General features: G+C 42.4%; 1 protein-coding gene across 2 annotated transcripts in view; it reads left to right on the top strand.

The window, feature by feature from the left end:
• LOC111952554 (low-density lipoprotein receptor class A domain-containing protein 3) overlaps nucleotides 1-19,960 on the top strand; it is a 113,871-nt gene that overhangs the window by 34,165 nt on the left and 59,746 nt on the right. For both annotated transcript variants that reach the window (XM_023971363.3, XM_023971362.3), the window contains exon 2: nucleotides 18,505-18,651. In XM_023971363.3, the coding sequence (XP_023827131.1) occupies nucleotides 18,505-18,651 (147 nt within the window). The remainder of the gene's footprint in view (nucleotides 1-18,504; nucleotides 18,652-19,960) is intronic.

Here is a 19,960-nt window from a genome sequence, read left to right as displayed (position 1 = left end):
TTTTTGTCAAGTTCCTTAATGTGCTGAGAATGATCCAAAGCCAAGCAACTATCCTGCACCATTCCCAGAAAGCTGTGGGAAGGTTGTATGTAACATAACCATAGGACAACCACACACTCATCAAGCTCTAAGAAACATATTGTTCTCAGAACATTATGTGCTAGCTAAATCAAATCAAATTTTATTTGTCACATACACATGGTTAGCAGATGTTAATGCGAGTGTAGCGAAATGCTTGTGCTTCTAGTTCCGACAATGCAGTAATAACCAACAAGTAATCTTAACCTAACAATTCCACAACTACTACCTTATACACACAAGTGTAAAGGGATAAAGAATATGTACATAAGATATATGAATGAGTGATGGTACAGAACGGCATAGGCAAGATGCGTAGATGGTATAGAGTACAGTCTATACATATGAGATGAGTAATGTATGGTATATAAACATAAAGTGGCATAGTTTAAAGTGGCTAGTGATACATGTATTACATAAAGATGGCAAGATGCAGTAGATGATATAGAGTACGGTATATACATATACATATGAGATGAGTAATGTAGGGTATGTAAACCTTATATTAAGTGGCATTGTTTAAAGTGGCTAGTGATACATTTTACATCATTTCCATCAATTCCCATTATTAAAGTGGCTGGAGTTGAGTCAGTATTTGGCAGCGGCACTAAATGTTAGTGGTGGCTGTTTAACAGTCTGATGGCCTTGAGATAGAAGCTGTTTTCAGTCTCTCGGTCCCTGCTTTGATGCACCTGTACTGACCTCGCCGTCTGGATGATTGCGGGGTGAACAGGCAGTGGCTCGGGTGGTTGTTGTCCTTGATGATCTTTATCGCCTTCCTGTGACATCGGGTGTGTAGGTGTCCTGGAGGCTGGTAGTTTGCCCCGGTGATGCGTTGTGCAGACCTCACTACCCTCTGGAGAGCCTTACGTGTGGGCGGAGCAGTTGCCGTACCAGGCGGTGATACAGCCCGACAGGATGCTCTCGATTGTGCATCTGTAGAAGTTTGAGTGCTTTTGGTGACAAGCCCGAATTTCTTCAGCCTCCTGAGGTTGAAGAGGCGCTGCTGCGACTTCTTCACAACGCTGTCTGTGTGGACCAATTCAGTTTGTCTGTGATGTGTACACGAGGAACTTAAAACTTTCCACCTTCTCCACTACTGTCCCGTCGATGTGGATATGGGGGTGCTCCCTCTGCTGTTTCCTGAAGTCCACATTCATCTCCTTTGTTTTGTTAACGTTGAGTGTGAGGTTATTTTCCTGACACCACACTCCGAGGGCCCTCACCTCCTCCCTGTAGGCCGTCTCGTCGTTGTTGGTAATCAAGCCTACCACTGTAGTGTCGTCCACAAACTTGATGATTGAGTTGGAGGCGTGCATGGCCACGCAGTCGTGGTGAACAGGGAGTACAGGAGAGGGCTCAGAACGCACCCTTGTGGGGCCCCAGTTTGTGAGATCAGCGGGGTGGAGATGTTGCTACCTATCCTCACCACCTGGGGGCGGCCCGTCAGGAAGTCCAGGACCCAGTTGCACAGGGCGGGGTCGAGACCCAGGGTCTCGAGTTTGATGACGAGTTTGGAGGGTACTATGGTGTTAAATGTAAACCCTGCAGCTAGTAAGCTCGGTCATCAAACTCGGAGACCCTGGGTCCTCCTCGACCCCCGCCCCCTGTGGCCAAACAGAAATCCAGGGCATCTCTCCCCACACCTTGAAGTACTTCCTGCCTAGTCCGACACTGAGTGTTAGGGCAGATGATGCCAGCTGTGCCGATTGCAAGTGCCGATCGTCCTGTGGACCTATTGGGTCGGTAAGCAAATTGGAGTTGGTCTAGGGTGTCAGGTAGGGTGGAGGTGATATGGTCCTTGACTAGTCTCTCAAAGCACTTCATGATGACGGAAGTGAGTGCTACGGGGCGGTAGTCGTTTAGCTCAGTTAGCTGGGACGCTGTTAATGTGCACTTTATTGTTTTTCAGGCGCCTTTTTTATTTTCCAACAACAAGAGAAAAGAGCGTGTGGCACCAACTGTTTTGGGCACAATAGACTGCAGAGCCGCTTCATGTCATTTCAGCAAGCCATGACACTCAACATCTCAGATTGTTCTGAAATCGTTTATGTAGTTAAAAACAGGAATGACGGGCATTCCTGAAACATAATTTTGTTGAAATTGTATTTCTTGGAGAAATTGATTGCACCCAAATTGGCCATTTTCATTTATAGGATTCAGATAATATTCAATAAATATGGTACTCAACATCCGATTTGGACCAAACCTCTTCCTATCTAGTGGTCATTACATGGTACTWCCGCACTTCTTTATGGTAAATAATGCAAGTGACTTAATGACACATTTTTCTCAACAGGGGAAAACTAGATTCACAGGGAATACATTATATAGTATGGAGAAGCAATACTCCAAGCCAAAGCGTCATACCTCTTGTCAAACTCAGAGAACCAATACTGTATACTGGTTGTTTAGATTGGATTAGCATGTGAGGTGGGGGGTCCGTGGGTGGCTTTGGAACATTTTTGGGGATCCATTTGTGTCTTACTTGTTGGTAGGAAGTTTGGGCCAAATCGAATGTTGGGTACTATATTTATTGAATGTTATCTGAATCCTAGAATTTTAAATGAGAGATTAAATTATATTTCAACAAAATAATGCTTCAGGAATGCTAATTGTATCTGTTACTAACTACAGAAACAATTTCAGAACAATCTGAGATGGTGGGTGCTTTATGAGGTGGAACAACCCTGCATACGTTTTGTTAGTACACTTATCCTAGAGCCCAGACCCATGTGGAGCGACTTGTTTACTACTCAGGGTGTAGTGCATGTGTCCTGGGGGTTAGGGCGGGGTTCCAGACGTATTTGTTTATTGGATACATTTCTCTGGAGAAAGCTGTGTGCGCATTTCCCTGTTTTATGCAAGCCTCCTTTAATCAATCTACACTCCAATGGAAAAGGCCTTTGTAGGGTCTTCCTTCTGCATATTTTTTAATGTGACTGAACAAGAGCAGTTTTTTGATTGGTGTTTATAACCAGAATTTCAAGATCTTGGTAGACATGTACAATAGTAAGATAACAGATGTGTTGTGCTGTTGCTGCCTTGTGATATTCTGTTGTAGTTGAGTCAGGAGGGCTCAAAAGAAAAATCTAGTCTACTACGTAGTGGGATTTGGCCTGGCTAACTGTGCTAATATTCTGTGTGTTATCAAATCAAGTTTTATTGGTCACATACACATATTTAGCAGATGTTATTCGGGTGTTGCGAAATACTTGTGTTACTCACTCCAACAGTGGAGTAATATCTAACAAATCACAACAACACACACAAATCTAAAAGTAAAATAATGGAATTAAGAAATATATAAATATACCGTAGGTGTTAAGTTTGTCTGGGAGCAAGATGTCAGTGTCCATGACATGGCTTGTTTTCCCTTTGTAATCCGTGATTGTCTGTAGACCTTGGCACATACGTTTCGTGTCTGAGCCGTTGAATTGCGACTCCACTTTGTCTCTGTACTGATGTTTTGCCTGTTTGATTGCCTTACGGGGGAAATAACTACACTGTTTGTATTGCCATGGTTAAATGAGGTGGTTTGTGCTTTCAGTTTAGCTGTAATGCTGCCATCTATCCACGGTTTCGGGTTTTGGTAAGTTTTAACCTCTTGGGTAGGGGACAGTATTTTGAAGTTTGTATGACAAACGTGCCCAAAGTAAACTACCTGTTACTCAGGCCCAGAAGCTAGGATATGCATATGCATGGTAGTATTGGATAGAAAACACTCTGAAGTTTCTAAAACCGTTAAAATAATGTCTGTGAGTATAACAGGACTGATGTCTGTGAGTATAACAGAACTGATATGGCAGGCAAAAACCGCCGTTCGTTGATTTTCCTTTCTATTGAAAACGCTATTGTCCATTTCAAATATTATTGATTATTTAGACAATAGACAACCTAAGGATTAATTATAAACATCGTTTGACATGTTTCGACGAACTTTACCGGTATTATTAGGATGTATTCGTCTGCATGTTTTGGAGCCAGTGGATTACTGAACAAAACGCGCCAACAAAACAGAGCTTTTGGGACATAAAGAGGGTCTTTATCGAACAAAACTAACATTTATTGTGTAACAGGGAGTCTTGTTAGTGCAACCATATGCAACCATATGTTATTATTTTTATCGCTATTTTGGACTTTTGTGACTCCTCTACTTGGCTGGAAAATGTTTGTATGCTTTTGTAAGCAGGGCGCTTACAATCGCATGGTATGCTTTCGCCGTAAAGCCTTTTTAAAATCTGACACAGTGACTGGATTAACAATAAGTTAATCTTTAAGCCAATGTATAACACTTGTATATTTTATGAGTGTTTATTATGAGTATTTCTGTATTTTGAATTTGGCGCTCTGCAATTTCACCGGATGTTGGGCAGGTGTGACGGTAGTGAAGAAGTTAATWGTCACAGTGGGAACAACATCCTGATCAACTCAGTCACCATGTCCGTTCATGTATTGTTATTCTCCGAGGCTACCCGGAACATATAACCAGTCTGCGTGATCAAAGCAATCTTGGAGCATGGATTCCGATTGGTCAGACCAGCGTTGAATAGACCTTAGCATGGGCACTTCCTGTTTGAGTTTCTGCCTATAGGAAGGGAGGAGCAAAATTAAGTTGTGATCTGATTTGCCGAATGGAGTGCGGGGGAGGGCCTTGTAGGCATCCCGGAAGAGAGACTAGCAGTGGGCGAGTGTTTTCCCAGCTCGAGTACTACAGTCAATGTGTTGATAGAACTTCGGTAGCGTGTTCCTCAAATTTGCTTTGTTAATATCCCCAGCTACAATAAAGGCGGCCACAGGATATGTGGTTTCCAGTTTGCATAAAGTCCAGTGTAGTTCCTTGAGGGCCGTCGTGGTATCGGCTTGAGGGGGAATATACACGGCTGTGACTATAACCGAGGTAGGTAATAATGTCGACATTTGATTGTAGGGTATTCTAGGTCGGGTGAACAAAAGGACTTGAGTTTCTCTACGTTATCACAATCATGAGTGGTTAATCATGAAACAATCACCACTGCCCTTCATCTTCCCGGAGTGTTCTTTATTTCTGTCTGCGCGGTGTACTGAGAACCCAGCTGGCTGTATGAATGGGGACAGTATATCCGGAGAGAGCCATGATTCTGTGAAACAGAGTATGTTACAGTCCCTGATGTCTCTCTGGAAGGAGATCCTCGCCCTGAGCTCGTCTACTTTATTGTCCATAGACTCTGAAGCGGTGGATGGTGTGTCCGCGTCCTGAGTCGGACTAGAAGTCCACTCCGAATACCTCTTCTCAGCCGACGGCGTCTAGGAGCAGCCTCTGGGATAAGTTAAATTGCCCTGGGGGGTGCGAACAAACGATCCAATTTGGTAAAGTCGTATTCGTGTTCGTAATGCGGGTGAGTTACCATCACTCTGATATCCACAAGTTCTAAACAGCTGTGTGTAATAACACAAAAAACTTCTGGGCTAAAGATGAAAGAAATAACCAAAAAACAAAATACTGCAAAGTTGCTTAGCAGGTAGAAGCAGAGCTGCCATTATCCCACCTCTAGTGAGAGAGCTTCTGCTATACAGGCTCCTGTACATTGCTGTGTGTGGGCATGGCAGCGTGCGTGGTTGGGCGTGCGTGTGTAAATAGAGACATCAGGGCGTCTTGGCTGGAGACGCCAAGGTCACATCAAAAGAGGGCTGACTGATGCACAACTCTCTATTCATCCCTCTCATCTTTTCCTCCTCCCCTAACCTTCTCTTTCTTCCTCCTCAGCTCCTTTCTTCCTCCCTAGTCATCCCTCTCTCCTGGGTTGTTATTGGTCTGTACAGAGGGCAGGGAACACTGGGCACATAGCTCACGCATCACTGTGTCAGAACGCATCAGAACGAGCAAAGTCAGAGTACGGAATATATATATATATATATATATATATATATATACAGTTGAAGTCGGAAGTTTCCATACACTTAGGTTGGAGTCATAAAACTCGCTTTTCAACCACTCCACACATTTATTTTTAAAAAACTAMAGTTTTGGCAAGTRGGTTAGGACATCTACTTTGTGCATGACAAAAGTACATTTTCCAACAATTTTTTTATAGACAGATTATTTCACTTATAATTTACTGTATTCCAGCGGGTCAGAAGTTTACATACACTAAGTTGACTGTGACTTTAAACAGCTTGGAAAATTCCATAATTCATTTGAGTTAATTGGTGACATCATTTGAGTCAATTGGAGGTGTACCTGTGGATGTATTTCAAGGCTTACCTTCAAACTCAGTGCCTCTTTGCTTGGCATCATGGGAAAATCAAAAGAAATCATCCKAGACCTCAGAAAGAAATTGTAGACCTCCACAAGTCTGGTTCATCCTTGGGAGCAATTTCCAAACACCTGAAGGTACCACGTTCATCTGTACAAACAATAATACGCAAGTATAAACACCATGGGACCACGCAGCTGTCCTACCGCTCAGGAAGGAGACGCGTTCTGTCTTCTAGAGATGAACGTACTTTGGTTGCGAAAAGTGCAAATCAATCCCAGAACAGCAGCAAAGGACCTTGTGAATATGCTGGAGGTCACAGGTACAAAAGTATCTATATCCACAGGAAAACGAGTCCTATATCGACATAACCTGACAAGCCACTCAGCAAGGAAGAAGCCACTGCTCCAAAACCGCCATAAAAAAAGCCAGACTGCAACTGCACATGGGGACAAAGATTGTACTTTTTGGAGAAATGTCCTCTGGCCTGATGAAACAAAAATAGAACTGTTGGCCATAATGACCATCGTTATGTTTGGAGGAAAAAGGGGGGCTTGCAAGCCGAAGAACACCATCCCAACCGTGAAGCACGGGGGTGGCAGCATCATGTTGTGGGGGTGCTTTGCTGCAGGAGGGACTGGTGCACTTCACAAAATAGATGGCATCATGATCACAAAATAGATGGCATCATGATGATGAAAAATTATGTGGATATATTGAAGCAATATCTCAAGACATACAGTGGGGCAAAAAAGTATTTAGTCAGCCACCAATTGTGCAAGTTCTCCCACTTAAAAAGATGAGAGAGGCCTGTAATTTTCATCATAGGTACACTTCAACTATGACAGACAAAATGAGAAAAACAAATCCAGAAAATCACATTGTAGGATTTTAATGAATTTATTTGCAAATTATGGTGGAAAATAAGTATTTGGTCACCTACAAACAAGCCAGATTTCTGGCTCTCACAGACCTGTAACTTCTTCTTTAAGAGGCTCCTCTGTCCTCCACTCGTTACCTGTATTAATGGCACCTGTTTGAACTTGTTATCAGTATAAAAGACACCTGTCCACAACCTCAAACAGTCACACTCCAAACTCCACTATGGCCAAGACCAAAGAGCTGTCAAAGGACACCAGAAGGCCTCCTCCACGTCTCCTGATGTACTGGCCTGTCTCCTGGTAGCGCCTCCATGCTCTGGACACTACGCTGACAGACACAGCAAACCTTCTTGCCACAGCTCGCATTGATGTGCCATCCTGGATGAGCTGCACTACCTGAACCACTTGTGTGGGTTGTAGACTCCGTCTCATGCTACCACTAGAGTGAAAGCACCGCCAGCATTCAAAAGTGACCAAAACATCAGCCAGGAAGCATAGGAACTGAGAAGTGGCCTTGCAGAACCACTCCTTTATTGGGGGTGTCTTGCTAATTGCCTATAATTTCCACCTTTTGTCTATTCCATTTGCACAACAGCATGTGAAATGTATTGTCAATCAGTGTTGCTTCCTAAGTGGACAGTTTGATTTCACAGAAGTGTGATTGACTTGGAGTTACATTGTGTTGTTTAAGTGTTCCCTTTATTTTTTTGAGCAGTGTATATATATATACATACAGTTGAAGTCGGAAGTTAACATAAACCTTGTCTTATGTCAGTTAGGATCACCACTTTATTTGACTCCAACCTAAGTGTATGTAAACTTCCGACTTCAACTGTATGTGACAGGGTCTACAGACAATCACGAATTACAAAGGGAAAACCAGCCACGTCACAGACACCGACGTCTTGCTCCTGAACAAGCTAAACACCTTCTTCACCCACTTTGAGGATAACACAGTGGCACCGACGCGGCCCGCTCCTGACGCAGACCAGCTGGCTGGAGTGTTTACGGACATATTCAATCTCTTCCTATCCCAGTCGGCTGTCCCCACTTGCTTCAAGATGTCCACCATTGTTCCTGTACCTGAGAAAGCAAAGGTAACTGAACTCAATGACTTTCCCCCTGTAGCACTCACTTCTGTCATCGTGAAGAGCTCCTCACCTCGACCTAACCTGACACTCTAGAGTCCCACTTCAATTTGCATACCGCCCCAATAGATCCACAGACGATGCAATCACCTTCACACTGCGCTATCCCAATCGGACAAAAGGAATACCAATTATAAGAATACTGTTCCTTGACTACAGCTCAGCCTTCAAAACCATAGTGCCCTCCAAGCTCATCATTAAGCTTGGGGCCCTGGGTCTGAACCCTGCTCTGTGCAACTGGGTCCTGGACTTCCTGACGGGCTGCCCCCAGGTGGTAGGAAACAACACCTTCACTTCTTCTGATCCTCAACACAGGGGCCCCACAAGGGTGCGTGCTCAGCCCCCTCTTGTACTCCCTGTTCAGCCATGACTGTGTGGGCACACACGCCTCCAACTCAATCATCAAGTTTGCTGATGACACAACAGTAGTAGGCCTGATTACCAACAATGATGAGACAGCCTACAGGGAGGAGGTGAGGGCCCTGGCCGGATGGTGCCAGGAAAATAACATCTCCCTCAACGTCAACAAAATGAAGGAGCTGATCGTGTACTTCAGGTAGAAAGCTTCAAGTTCCTCAGCGTACACATCGCCAACAATCTAAAATGGTCCACCCACACAGACAGTGTGGTGTAGATGGAGCAACAGCGCCTCTTTAACCTCAGGAGGCTGAAGAAATTCGGCTTAGCCCCTAAGACCCTCACAAAATTTTACAGATGCACAATTGAGAGGATCTTGTCTGGCTGTATCACCACCTGGTATGGCAACTGCACCACCCGCAACTGCAGGGCTCTCCAGAGGGTGGTGCGGTCTGTCCAATGCATCACTGGGAGCACATTGCCTGCCCTCCAGGACACCTACAGCACCCAATGTCACAGGAAGGCCAAAAAGATCATCAAGGACATCAACCACTCTAGCCACGGCCTGTTCACCCCGCTACCATCCAGAAGGCGAGGTCATTACAGGTGCATCAAAGCTGGGGCCGAGACTGAAAACAGCTTCTAATATTCAAGGCCATCAGACTGTTAAATAGCCATCACTAGCCGGCTACCACCCGGTTACTCAACCCTAAACCCTAGAGGCTGCTGCCCCATGTACATAGACATGGAATCACTGGTCATTTTAATAATGGAACACTGGTCACTTTAGTAATGTTTACATACTGCTTTACTCATTTCATATGGATATACTGTATTCTATTCTACTGTATTTTAGTCAATGCCACTCCGACATTGCTCGTCCTAATATTTATATATTTATTAATTCCATTCTTTTACTTTTAGATTTGTGTGTATTGTTTTCAATTGTTAGATACTACTGCACTGTTGGAGCTAGGAACACAAGCATTARGCTACACCCGCAGTAACACCCGCAGTAACATCTGCTAAATATGTGTATGTGACCAATACTTTTCATTTGATTTATGGACATTATGTGAATAGAAAACGTGTGTACATCAGTAGTTACAGTATATACATTTAAAGTGGGTAAAACAGTATGTAAACATTATTAAAGTGCCCAGTGTTCAATAACTCTATGTACATAGGGCAGCAGTCTCTAAGTTGCAGGGTAGAATATTGGCAGGGTAGCTGGCTAGGATGTCCTTGATGATCTTTTTGGCCTTCCTGTGACAAGGTGACTGTGACTTAGGTTCAGTGCAGGGTACTGGGCGGAGGCTGGCTAGTGGGGACTTTTTAACAGTTTCATGGCCTGGAGATAGAAGCTGTTTATCAGCTTTGATGAACCTGTACTGTCTCTGCCTTACTAGATGGTAGCGAGGTGGCTGAGATCCTTGAGTTGTGTGTTAATTGTGTGTTGCAGCCTCTCTGTTTGTGGTGTCTTTAATTGACCAGGCCAAAGGTTGTTGGCTCATTTGTGATTCGCTCCGTTGAGTCTAAGGAAGAGGAATGAGAATCCTGTCCTTCTCTCATGAGGCGTCACTGCACCACCTTTCAACATATCACACATATTCACACACACACACACACACACACCACACACACACACAACACACACCACACACACACACACACACACACACACACACACACACACACACACACACACACAAAGACATGCACGCACGCACACACACATAGGGCTCCAATTTCCCTCCACCACCCTCTGTGCTTCAAGAAGTCCTGATACAGCCAGCCCATTAAAATCAGTGTGTAATTGGAAAACAAGTTCCTGCATCTAGCCATAAAAAGCCAGGCTTATTTATGAGCTGTCCAATAATGATCCATCCCCTAATTTATTCTTACTTTCGTCAAACACAAAAATCCCTTCTGCTTTTCATTAGATTTGGAGTCTTGAAAATGTTACTTTGTCTGTATTTTCTCAATTGGGGTGTGTGTGTGACACGACGTGTAGCTATGTTGTGGACCATTGTCTGCAGTAACCATGGGAGGGAGTGCTCTTGCTCACAGACAGTGTGTGTCATGCTAACATCAGTGTACAGTACATTGTATACACCCTTTGCTAAAATCCCCTCAAGAATTTTCTAACGCCATTCCAATCTATTTCTCACCTCTTCCTCCATCCAGGATCAATGGCGGGAGATATGTTAACCTGCTGGTCAAAGAGGCCACTTTAATGTCGGGTTATAGATTGAGGTTATAGATTGATACAGCCCAGGTACACGTAGGCTAGGATCAACGGCTGTTGTGTGTTGTGTATTGTGCCTGCATGTGTGCGTATGTGGTGTCTGAGTGTAGGTCATATCCTTGTGTAGTGCTAGTGCCAATCTAAGAAGTGTCAGGAGTGCTGCTGGGGTTTGCTGTAACAGTACCAGGCCGTGGAGCAGCCTGTAGCAAATCACTAGTGATAAGCTACACACACACACACACACACCCACCACACACACCACACACACACACACACACCACACACACACACAACACACACCACACACCACACACACACACACACACAGACACACACACACACACAACACACACACAAGACGTCGCAGAGCCGCCTCCACATGAACCCATTGCCTCTTGTCAAACAGCCTAGTTCCCTCAAGTCTTTATGCATGTTGTGTGCATGTGCACCAATGTGGATTTCTGTTCTCGAGCTGTTAGAAACAACCCAGTGTAGCCATCCCACAAAACTCGCTGGCACGTTCTACTGCCAAGCAGAGAAATAGCAATTAGTATGCTACATATAAAAGCCTGACCTAGCAACAGCTTTCCTATCTCCCTGTCCCTCTCTCCCTCGATCCCTCTCTCATTTTAATTGAAAGAAACAAAGAGTATCTTGCATCACACCCTCTGAGAGGGTGAGGAGAGGGATGTTATATAGACATTTCCAGAACCTCAAGTGTGAAATGGCCAGGGTGATGATGAAGCATTTCTCATACAGCTGTAATGCCTTTATGACTCATACCAGCTGTCAATCACTCAGATGTAGCACTGGGAGTGGCTGGATCTGAAGAGATGTATAACAAGTAGACAGGACTCTTTAGCTCTGTTGGACCAGGAGTTATTTTTTGGATCAGATGGTCAGGGGAAAAAACACAGGTGTACAGCGAGGTTCTTGCCTAGCAGGTTTTCTGGGTGTCTGTGTAGGTGTGTTTGATGATGTACTCACATATAGTCTAATGAAACAAAGTGCGAACAGTGTGTTCTGCCCTCCAGAACACGTGGGTTGATGTTTTCACTGTTTCTGTGTGCTGATGAAAATAGAGGAAAACATTTTGATTCTGTTACCAGTTAATTAATAATACAACATGTTTAAAATACTGGGCCTGTTGCACCTCAATAACAACGACAAAAGCATAGTCACTACAGGCAGCAACTTTCTAACACAGCTCACAATCTTCTTACTAAATCCAGTTTGTCAACCTTAGTTATATTCAGTGGTGGAAAAGGTACCCAATTGTCATACTTGAGTAAAAGTAAATATACTTTAATAGATAATGGCTCAAGTAAAAGTGCAAGTCACCCAGTAAAATATTACTTGAGTGAAAGTCTATAAGTATGTTGCATTAAATATACTTAAGTAACAAAAGTAAATGTAATTGCTAAAATATACTTAGTATCAAAAGTAAAAGTATTAAACATTTCAAATGCCTTATATTAAGCACACCAGATGGCATCATTTTTAAAATTATTTTTAAAATGTACTAACGGATAGCCAGGGGCACACTCCAACACTCAGACATAATTTACAAACAAAGTATGTGTTTAGTGAGTCCGCCAGATCAGAGGCAGTAGGGATGACCAGAGATGTTTTCTTGATAATTGTGTGAATTAGACCATTTTCCTGTCCTGCTAATCATTCAAAATGTAACAAGTACTTTTGGGTGTCGGAAAATGTATGGTGTAAAAATGACATTATTAGAAATTAATTGAAGTAAAAGTTCTCAAAAATGTAAATATTAAGTACTACTTATGTAGTATTTTCAAGTATTTGTACTTATGTACTTTACACCACTGATTATAATACAGGCCTATTTATAAATTGGACTCTTACAACTTTGTATTCCTCCCTTAGTTTGGTACAGGTTGGGTTGCCGAGTGAAACTGTGGATGCGTCCCAAATGATCCCTATTTAGCACACTACTTTTGACCAGAGACCTCTGGGCCCTGGTCGAAAGTAGTGCACTGTACAGTATTGGGAATAGGGTGCTATCTGGGACACATCCTGTGCCTTGGTGTCCTTAAGTTATAATCTGGATGACTATAGAGTAGTGTTGTTTGTTATTATACTATGGGTGGGTCTAATCCTGAKTGCTGATTGGTTTAAACCGCATTCCAGCCGGTGTCTATGCCACAAGTTTCCACTGGCTAAATCTATGATGTTAAAATGACTATTTACTCTGTTCCATCTGACTGCGCAATCCACTGTCTCATCAGCCCAGCCAAGCGATTTATAAACTTTATCTCCTCTATAAAAAGCATCTACAAATGATCACACATTTACTTTAGACTAACATTTAGTTTTCAACAGTGGAGAGTTGTTTAAACCTTGCTGGTTGTCTCCGACATTTGCAAAATTGTTTCAGTATTCAAATTCGATCTCCAGCTGTCCCATAGTAATGAACATGTCGGAAGTTGGGACGAGAAAGACAGGCAGCGTTTCTCAGCCAGTCGAAATCATGAATCAGCTGGCATCATTGTTATGGATATATACAAAGAAATGTCAATTGAAAAAGGTCAAATTAAACGAAGTGCAGCTTGTTTGCAGTCTTTCCAMCTTCAGTTTGAAGTGATTGTGTTAGCTGTGTTGTTGGCTAGCTCCTTTCAACAGTGTCCTGACGAGTGAGCACATGTTCTATGCCAGGTGAAATCGTGCCTCATTAGCTCAATGTTATGGATGTATCCAAATAAATGTCACTAGAAACACCTTAAACAAATGCAATTGCAGCTACTGTGCTGTTATTCTGGCTGCACTTTTTGACATGACTGTAAGTTAGCTGTAGTTGGCTAACAAGCAAGCAAAGGATAAGAACGTTGCCAGCCATTATGGCAATGGAACATTTAGAACGAATGACTGGGTCGCGTCCATAGATACAGAACAAAAGGCTGAATGACTGGGTCGTGTCTCTAGCAACCAAACCGATAGAATGAACTACCCTAGATGTGTGTCGGGACTATATCTTGTGGAAGGATGAAAAAGTATTTATACATTCCTCCAAATAAAGTTTTTAATGAAAATATGTAAATAATTATTTGAATATGTTGGTAAACCGTTGTATAAAAGTGATAATACCCTCGACGCCAGTGTTTGGAGGATATATTGGTACGGGCCTAACAACATCCGTGACAATACAGTTGAAGTCGGAGGTTTACATACACCTTAGCCAAATACATTTAGACTCAGTTTTTCCTAATTCCTGACATTTAATCCAAGTAAAAATTCTGTGTTTTAGGTCAGTTAGGATCACCACTTTATTTTAAGAATGTGAAATGTCAGAATAATAGTAGAGAATTATTTATTTCAGCTTTTATTTCTTTCATCACATTCCCAGTGGGTCAGAAGTTTACATACACTCAATTAGTATTTGGTAGCATTGCCTTTAAATTGTTTAACTTGGGTCAAACATTTCGGGTAGCCTTCCACAAGCTTCCCACAATAAGTTGGGTGAATTTTGGCCCATTCCTCCTGACAGAGCTGGTGTAACTGAGTCAGGTTTGTAGGGCTCCTTGCTCGCACACAGTTTTTGAGTTCTGCCCACAAATTTTCTATTTGGGATTGAGGTCAGGGCTTTGTGATGGCCACTCCAATACCTTTACTTTGTTGTCCTTAAGCCATTTTGCCACAACTTTGGAAGTATGCATGGGGTCATTGCCCATTTGGAAGACGCATTTGCGACCAAGCTTTAACTTCCTGACTGATGTCTTGAGATGTTGCTTCAATATATCCACATCATTTTCCATCCTCATGATGCCATGTATTTTGTGAAGAGCACCAGTCCCTTCTGCAGAAAAGCACCCCCACTACATGATGCTGCTACCCCCGTGCTTCACGGTTGGGATGGTGTTATTTGGCTTGCAAGCCTCCCCCTTTTAACTCCAAACATAACGATGGCCAAACAGTTCTATTTTTGTTTCATCAGACCCTTGAACATTTCTCCAATAAGTTTGATCTTTGTCCCCATGTGCAGTTGCAAACTGTAGTCTGGCTTTTTTATGAAGGTTTTGGAGCAGTGGCGTCTTCCTTGCTGAGCGGCTTGTCAGGTTATGTCGATATAGGACTCGTTTTCCTGTGGATATAGATACTTTTGTACCTGTTTCCTCCAGCGTCTTCACAAGGTCCTTTGGTGTTCTGGGATTGATTTGCACTTTTCGCAACCAAAGTACGTTCATCTCTAGGAGACAGAACGCGTCTCCTTCCTGAGCGGTAGGACGGCTGCGTGGTCCCATGGTGTTTATACATGCGTATTATTGTTTGTACAGATGAATGTGGTACCTTCAGGTGTTTTGAAATTGCTCCCAAGGATGAACCAGATTTGTGGATGTCTACAATTTCTTTCTGAGGTCTTGGCTGATTTCTTAAGATTGTCCCATGAAGTCAAGCAAAGAGACACAGAGTTTGAAGGTAGGCCTTGAAATACATCCACACGTACACCTTCAATTGACTCAAATTATGTCAATTAGCCTATCAGAACCTTCTAAAGCCATGACATCATTTTCTGGAATTTCCCAATCTTTTTAAAGGCACAGTCAACTTAGTGTATGTGAACTTCTGACCCGCTGGAATTGTGATAATTTGAAATAAGTTAAATAATCTGTCTGTAAGCAATTGTTGGAAAATTTACTTGTGTCATGCACAAAGTAGATGTCCTAACCAACTTGTCAAAACTCTAGTTTGTTAACAAGACATTTGTGGAGTGGTTGAAAAACGAGTTTTAATGACTCCAACCTAAGTGTATGTAAACTTCCGACTTCAACTGTATATCCTCCAAACACCGGCTCCTCGGGCATTATCACTTAAGTGTGTCCTTCCCCACCACAGTGTCAGAGCCCAGCCAGCCAGCCCAGCAGCACATGTTTTACATTCTAACTCATTAGTCTATTTATTTATTTATTTTTATTTATCCGTTATTTTACCAGGTAAGTTGACTGAGAACACGTTCTCATTTGCAGCAACAACCTGGGGAATAGTTACAGAGGAGAGGAGGGGGATGAATGAGCCAATTGTAAACTGGGGATTATTAGGTATTAGGTATTAGGTATATATTGCTGGAGTGCATCAACAAGTTCAGCCCTATCCCACTTATTAAAGATCAGACAGGGTCATTTCCATGTAAAAGACTCATGAGCAGCAACATGTGATATTCTTAGGATCATGTTAAAATGGCTGTCAAATGAAAGCTAAGAGTCTATATTCCTTTGAAATTAAGGTACAGTGCTTATACACTACCGGTCAATAGTTTTAGAACACCTTCTCATTCACATCTACTCAAGGATTTTTTGTTATTTTTACTATTTTCTACATTGTATAATAATACTGAAGACATCAAAACTATGAAAAAAACGTATATGGAATATGATGGAGTGCTGCATCAGATGACCTGGCCTCCACAACCCCCTTGACCTCAACCCAATTGAGATGATTTGGGATGAGTCGGACTGCAGAAGGAAGGAAAAGCTGCCAGCAAATGCTCTGCATATGTGGGAACTCCTTAACTAATGTTGGGAAAGCTGGTTGAGAGAATGCCAAGAGTGTGCAAAGCTGTCATCAAGGCAAAGGGTGGCTATTTGAAAAAATATATTTTGATTTGTTTAACACTTTTTTGGTTTCTACATGATTCCATATATGTTATTTCCTAGTTTTGATGTCTTCACTATTATTCTACAATGTAGAAAATTGTAAAAATAAAGAAAACACTTGAATGAGTAGGTTTGTTCTTAAACTTTGGACTGGTAGTGTGTACATTTTCCAACAATTGTCCATCCTAAAAATTAGGATTAAGCAAAGGCTTTGATTTCTGGTCAGAGAGATGGAAAAGGGGTCTTAGAAAACATCTACCAGAAAAGTCTAAAAAGGTATGAGAAACGTATGAAAACATAAGAATGTTGAAGTAAAGACCCATGCTAACTAATATCAACACTTATATTTAGTTTCGGATACATTTTTCTGCCTTCTCTCAGTTCAAATTCCATTACCAAAAAAACACATATCTTTAAGATATTTTCTAATTTCTCTCCGTCATGAGGAGGGAGGATAATGGAAGTTCCCAGAAGTAAGATTTAAAGGTAGACCTATCAATTAGTTAGTGTTTTTACTGTTATGCATTTTTGTTTATTAAGTGGTTAAAACTCAATTCCGTTACCAAATAAAATAAATGTAGAGTATAGTTCAGTACAGTACATTAAGGTAAAGTAGAGTACACTACACAGTAGAGCACACTAGAGTTGAGTACACTAGAATGTACTGAACTCTACTGTATTGTACAACACTTTACTGTACTGTACTCTATTGTACTCTACTGTGCTGTACGTTGATGTCTATGATTGGTTTAGATTTGGCCCAGACCGGACCAACCAAATTTGGTCTTGTTTGGGGGCAGATCTTATTAAAAGAATAGCTAGTGTGTAGAATAATAACTAAATATGCAAAGAAGGATATTGCATATTTATACCTTTCTGTACCTATTTAAAGAAAATGACATTCATATCCAAAATTATGCATTTCTGTGTAGTACAGATCAGGGACCCATGATGAAATTCTGTTACCGCAATTCCATCACCGGGTGTAAATCCACTTCACCCTCATTCTTCCTGCAGACATCTTTAACTCTTAATTTGGAGCAGAGATCTAACAGAGTTTTTGGAAAGCGTGGACACAAAAATCTGAGGGAGATTTTACCGTAATTCTGTTACCAAACTTTGCATCTGCACAGTTCTTCCAGTAAATGTGTTATGTTCTGTGTAAATTGTTAAAAGTAGTCATTGTGCATAGAGTTGTATGGTTTGTTAAACTTTAAAATCAATGTTTTTTGTTTGGCATACTGTTTGGCAATCTGAGTGTCTGTTACCGTTATTGTGGAATTGCCCACAGGCCACTATGCTTCTCTGCTGCTCTGCTTGTGGATCAATGGATCATACAATGGAAGAGCTTTGCAAATGTACTTGATGCCATACATACCCATATTGCCTTCTAAGGCAAATGGGTCATAGTCTACATAGGAATCTAGAAAGGAATCTTCACTATGCAATGATGCACGCATCATTTGTCGTTTTGTCGTATTTAGCGATAGGGAAATCAGAGGGAAAATGTGTGTGTGTGTGTGTGTGCTTGATGTGTGTGTCCTTATCTGCCCTTCTTTATATTAGCCAGCAGTAGACTGACTCAGAGACTGACTGTTATCACCATTATGACCCTTTCATACTTTCATATTGGTATTCATGATGCTATCCTCTGTTTTTATGACCTGCCTGGATACTGATATAGGAATGCCTTTAATATTTTCCATTTGGAGATAATAATAGCCTGCCTTTTGACTGTGAGATTATTATCTTTTGAATGCAATATCCTTCTACCGTTCAAGTTCTCAGATTGTACAATATCTCCCTCTTCCTCCTCATCTTCCTTTTCCTCATCTTTCCCATCCTCCTTCCTCATCCTCACCATCCTCATCCTCTCCTCTCCCCTCCACCCCTCTCCTCCATTTTCTCCTTTCCTCCTCCCTCTCTCCTCCTCTCCCACAGAGAGCCAGCTCCTTCCGGGGAACAACTTCACCACCGAGTGTAACATCCCAGGGAACTTCATGTGTGGGGACGGGAAGTGTGTCCCAGGCGGGTGGCAGTGTGACGGACTGCCCGACTGCTTCGACAAGAGCGACGAGAAAGGCTGCCGTGAGTACAGCTCCCTTTCACCATCTCCACTTTKTAATTCTCTCTCATTCTCTCTCTCTCTCTAAGCATTTTAAGGGAACCAGAGACCAGGTTTAGCCCTGCGCTTCTTGCTTCGCCCCTTCTTTCTTGTCTAGCCCCCCTCACCCCCATCCCCCTATCCAAACCCATAGCCCCAGTTTAGCACTTGGGGAAACTTAATACCATCAAAGCAATGGACGATTACGCCTCTGTGTAGAAATAGCACATTATAATGCTACTGTAACACCACGGTAATTTAATCCAGTAAAGTCATGATCCTACTAGTGTTGCTTGGCTTTGATCTTTATTGAGCTTTCGTCTATCCTGCTATCTCTCTCTCTCGCGCTCTCTCTCTCTCTCTCTCTATCTCCGCTCTCACCTCTTTATCCCCCCTCTCCACATAAAGATGGGAATGTTGATAAGCATTAACTTTGAGCTCCTGACATATTTAAAGAGGCAATCAGCAGTAGAAACAATAACAAAGCGTTTCCCCACCCCTGTTTTGGTAAAAAGCTGAGGGATGGGGCTGGATCTCAAATTCATAGACAGAGCTATGGGTGCAAGAACTGACCGTCCATGATATCCAAATGATAGTTTTAGTCATGTTTCGGGCCTATATACAGTGTTTGTAAACAAAGTAAATGTACACTAACATTGGAGTAAAACAACCTTATATTTTGGGTTCTGATGGGGTAAGACAGTTAACTAAGCACCTGAGGCATTTCTAAGTTATATTCTTCAAGAATCAATGGGTACATATCGTGAATTTACAAGTACAATAATGGATGTAGCAATTGCGGATTACCCCTTTAAGGGGAACTCCCATCTCAAGTGCATCGACACCCCCACCACACCCCGTCTCATTCTCCCTTCTTAAGTGAATATGTCTACAAGTATCACATTTCTCTCTCTCTGTTGCTCGCTCTCTCTCGCCCCCTCTCTTCATCTCCAGGTGGGTTTTCCCCCTCATTCCCCTCTGATGACTGTTACCCTACCTTTCACACACCTAATGTTTTTTTTCTCCAATTAAGGAACATGTTGCCTCCTCATGTTGGGTGGGACGGGTGTTAGGTCCCTGCCAAACATCTACTCACCCCCTTCCCTTCTGGTTCTGCTGAGACTTTAAGACGCCTTTGGGAAATGTACATGTGGCTCAGCCCCAGTTTACATACCCTCCTAACTCTCATAACCCAATGCACACACACACACACACACACACACACACACACACACACACACACACACACACACACACACACACACACACACACACACACACACACACACACAC

This window comes from Salvelinus sp. IW2-2015, linkage group LG26 (assembly GCF_002910315.2).
Source record: "Salvelinus sp. IW2-2015 linkage group LG26, ASM291031v2, whole genome shotgun sequence".
NCBI lineage: Eukaryota > Metazoa > Chordata > Actinopteri > Salmoniformes > Salmonidae > Salvelinus > Salvelinus sp. IW2-2015.
Note: the sequence above shows the minus strand (reverse complement) of the source record. Positions and strands in the feature narration are given on the sequence as shown.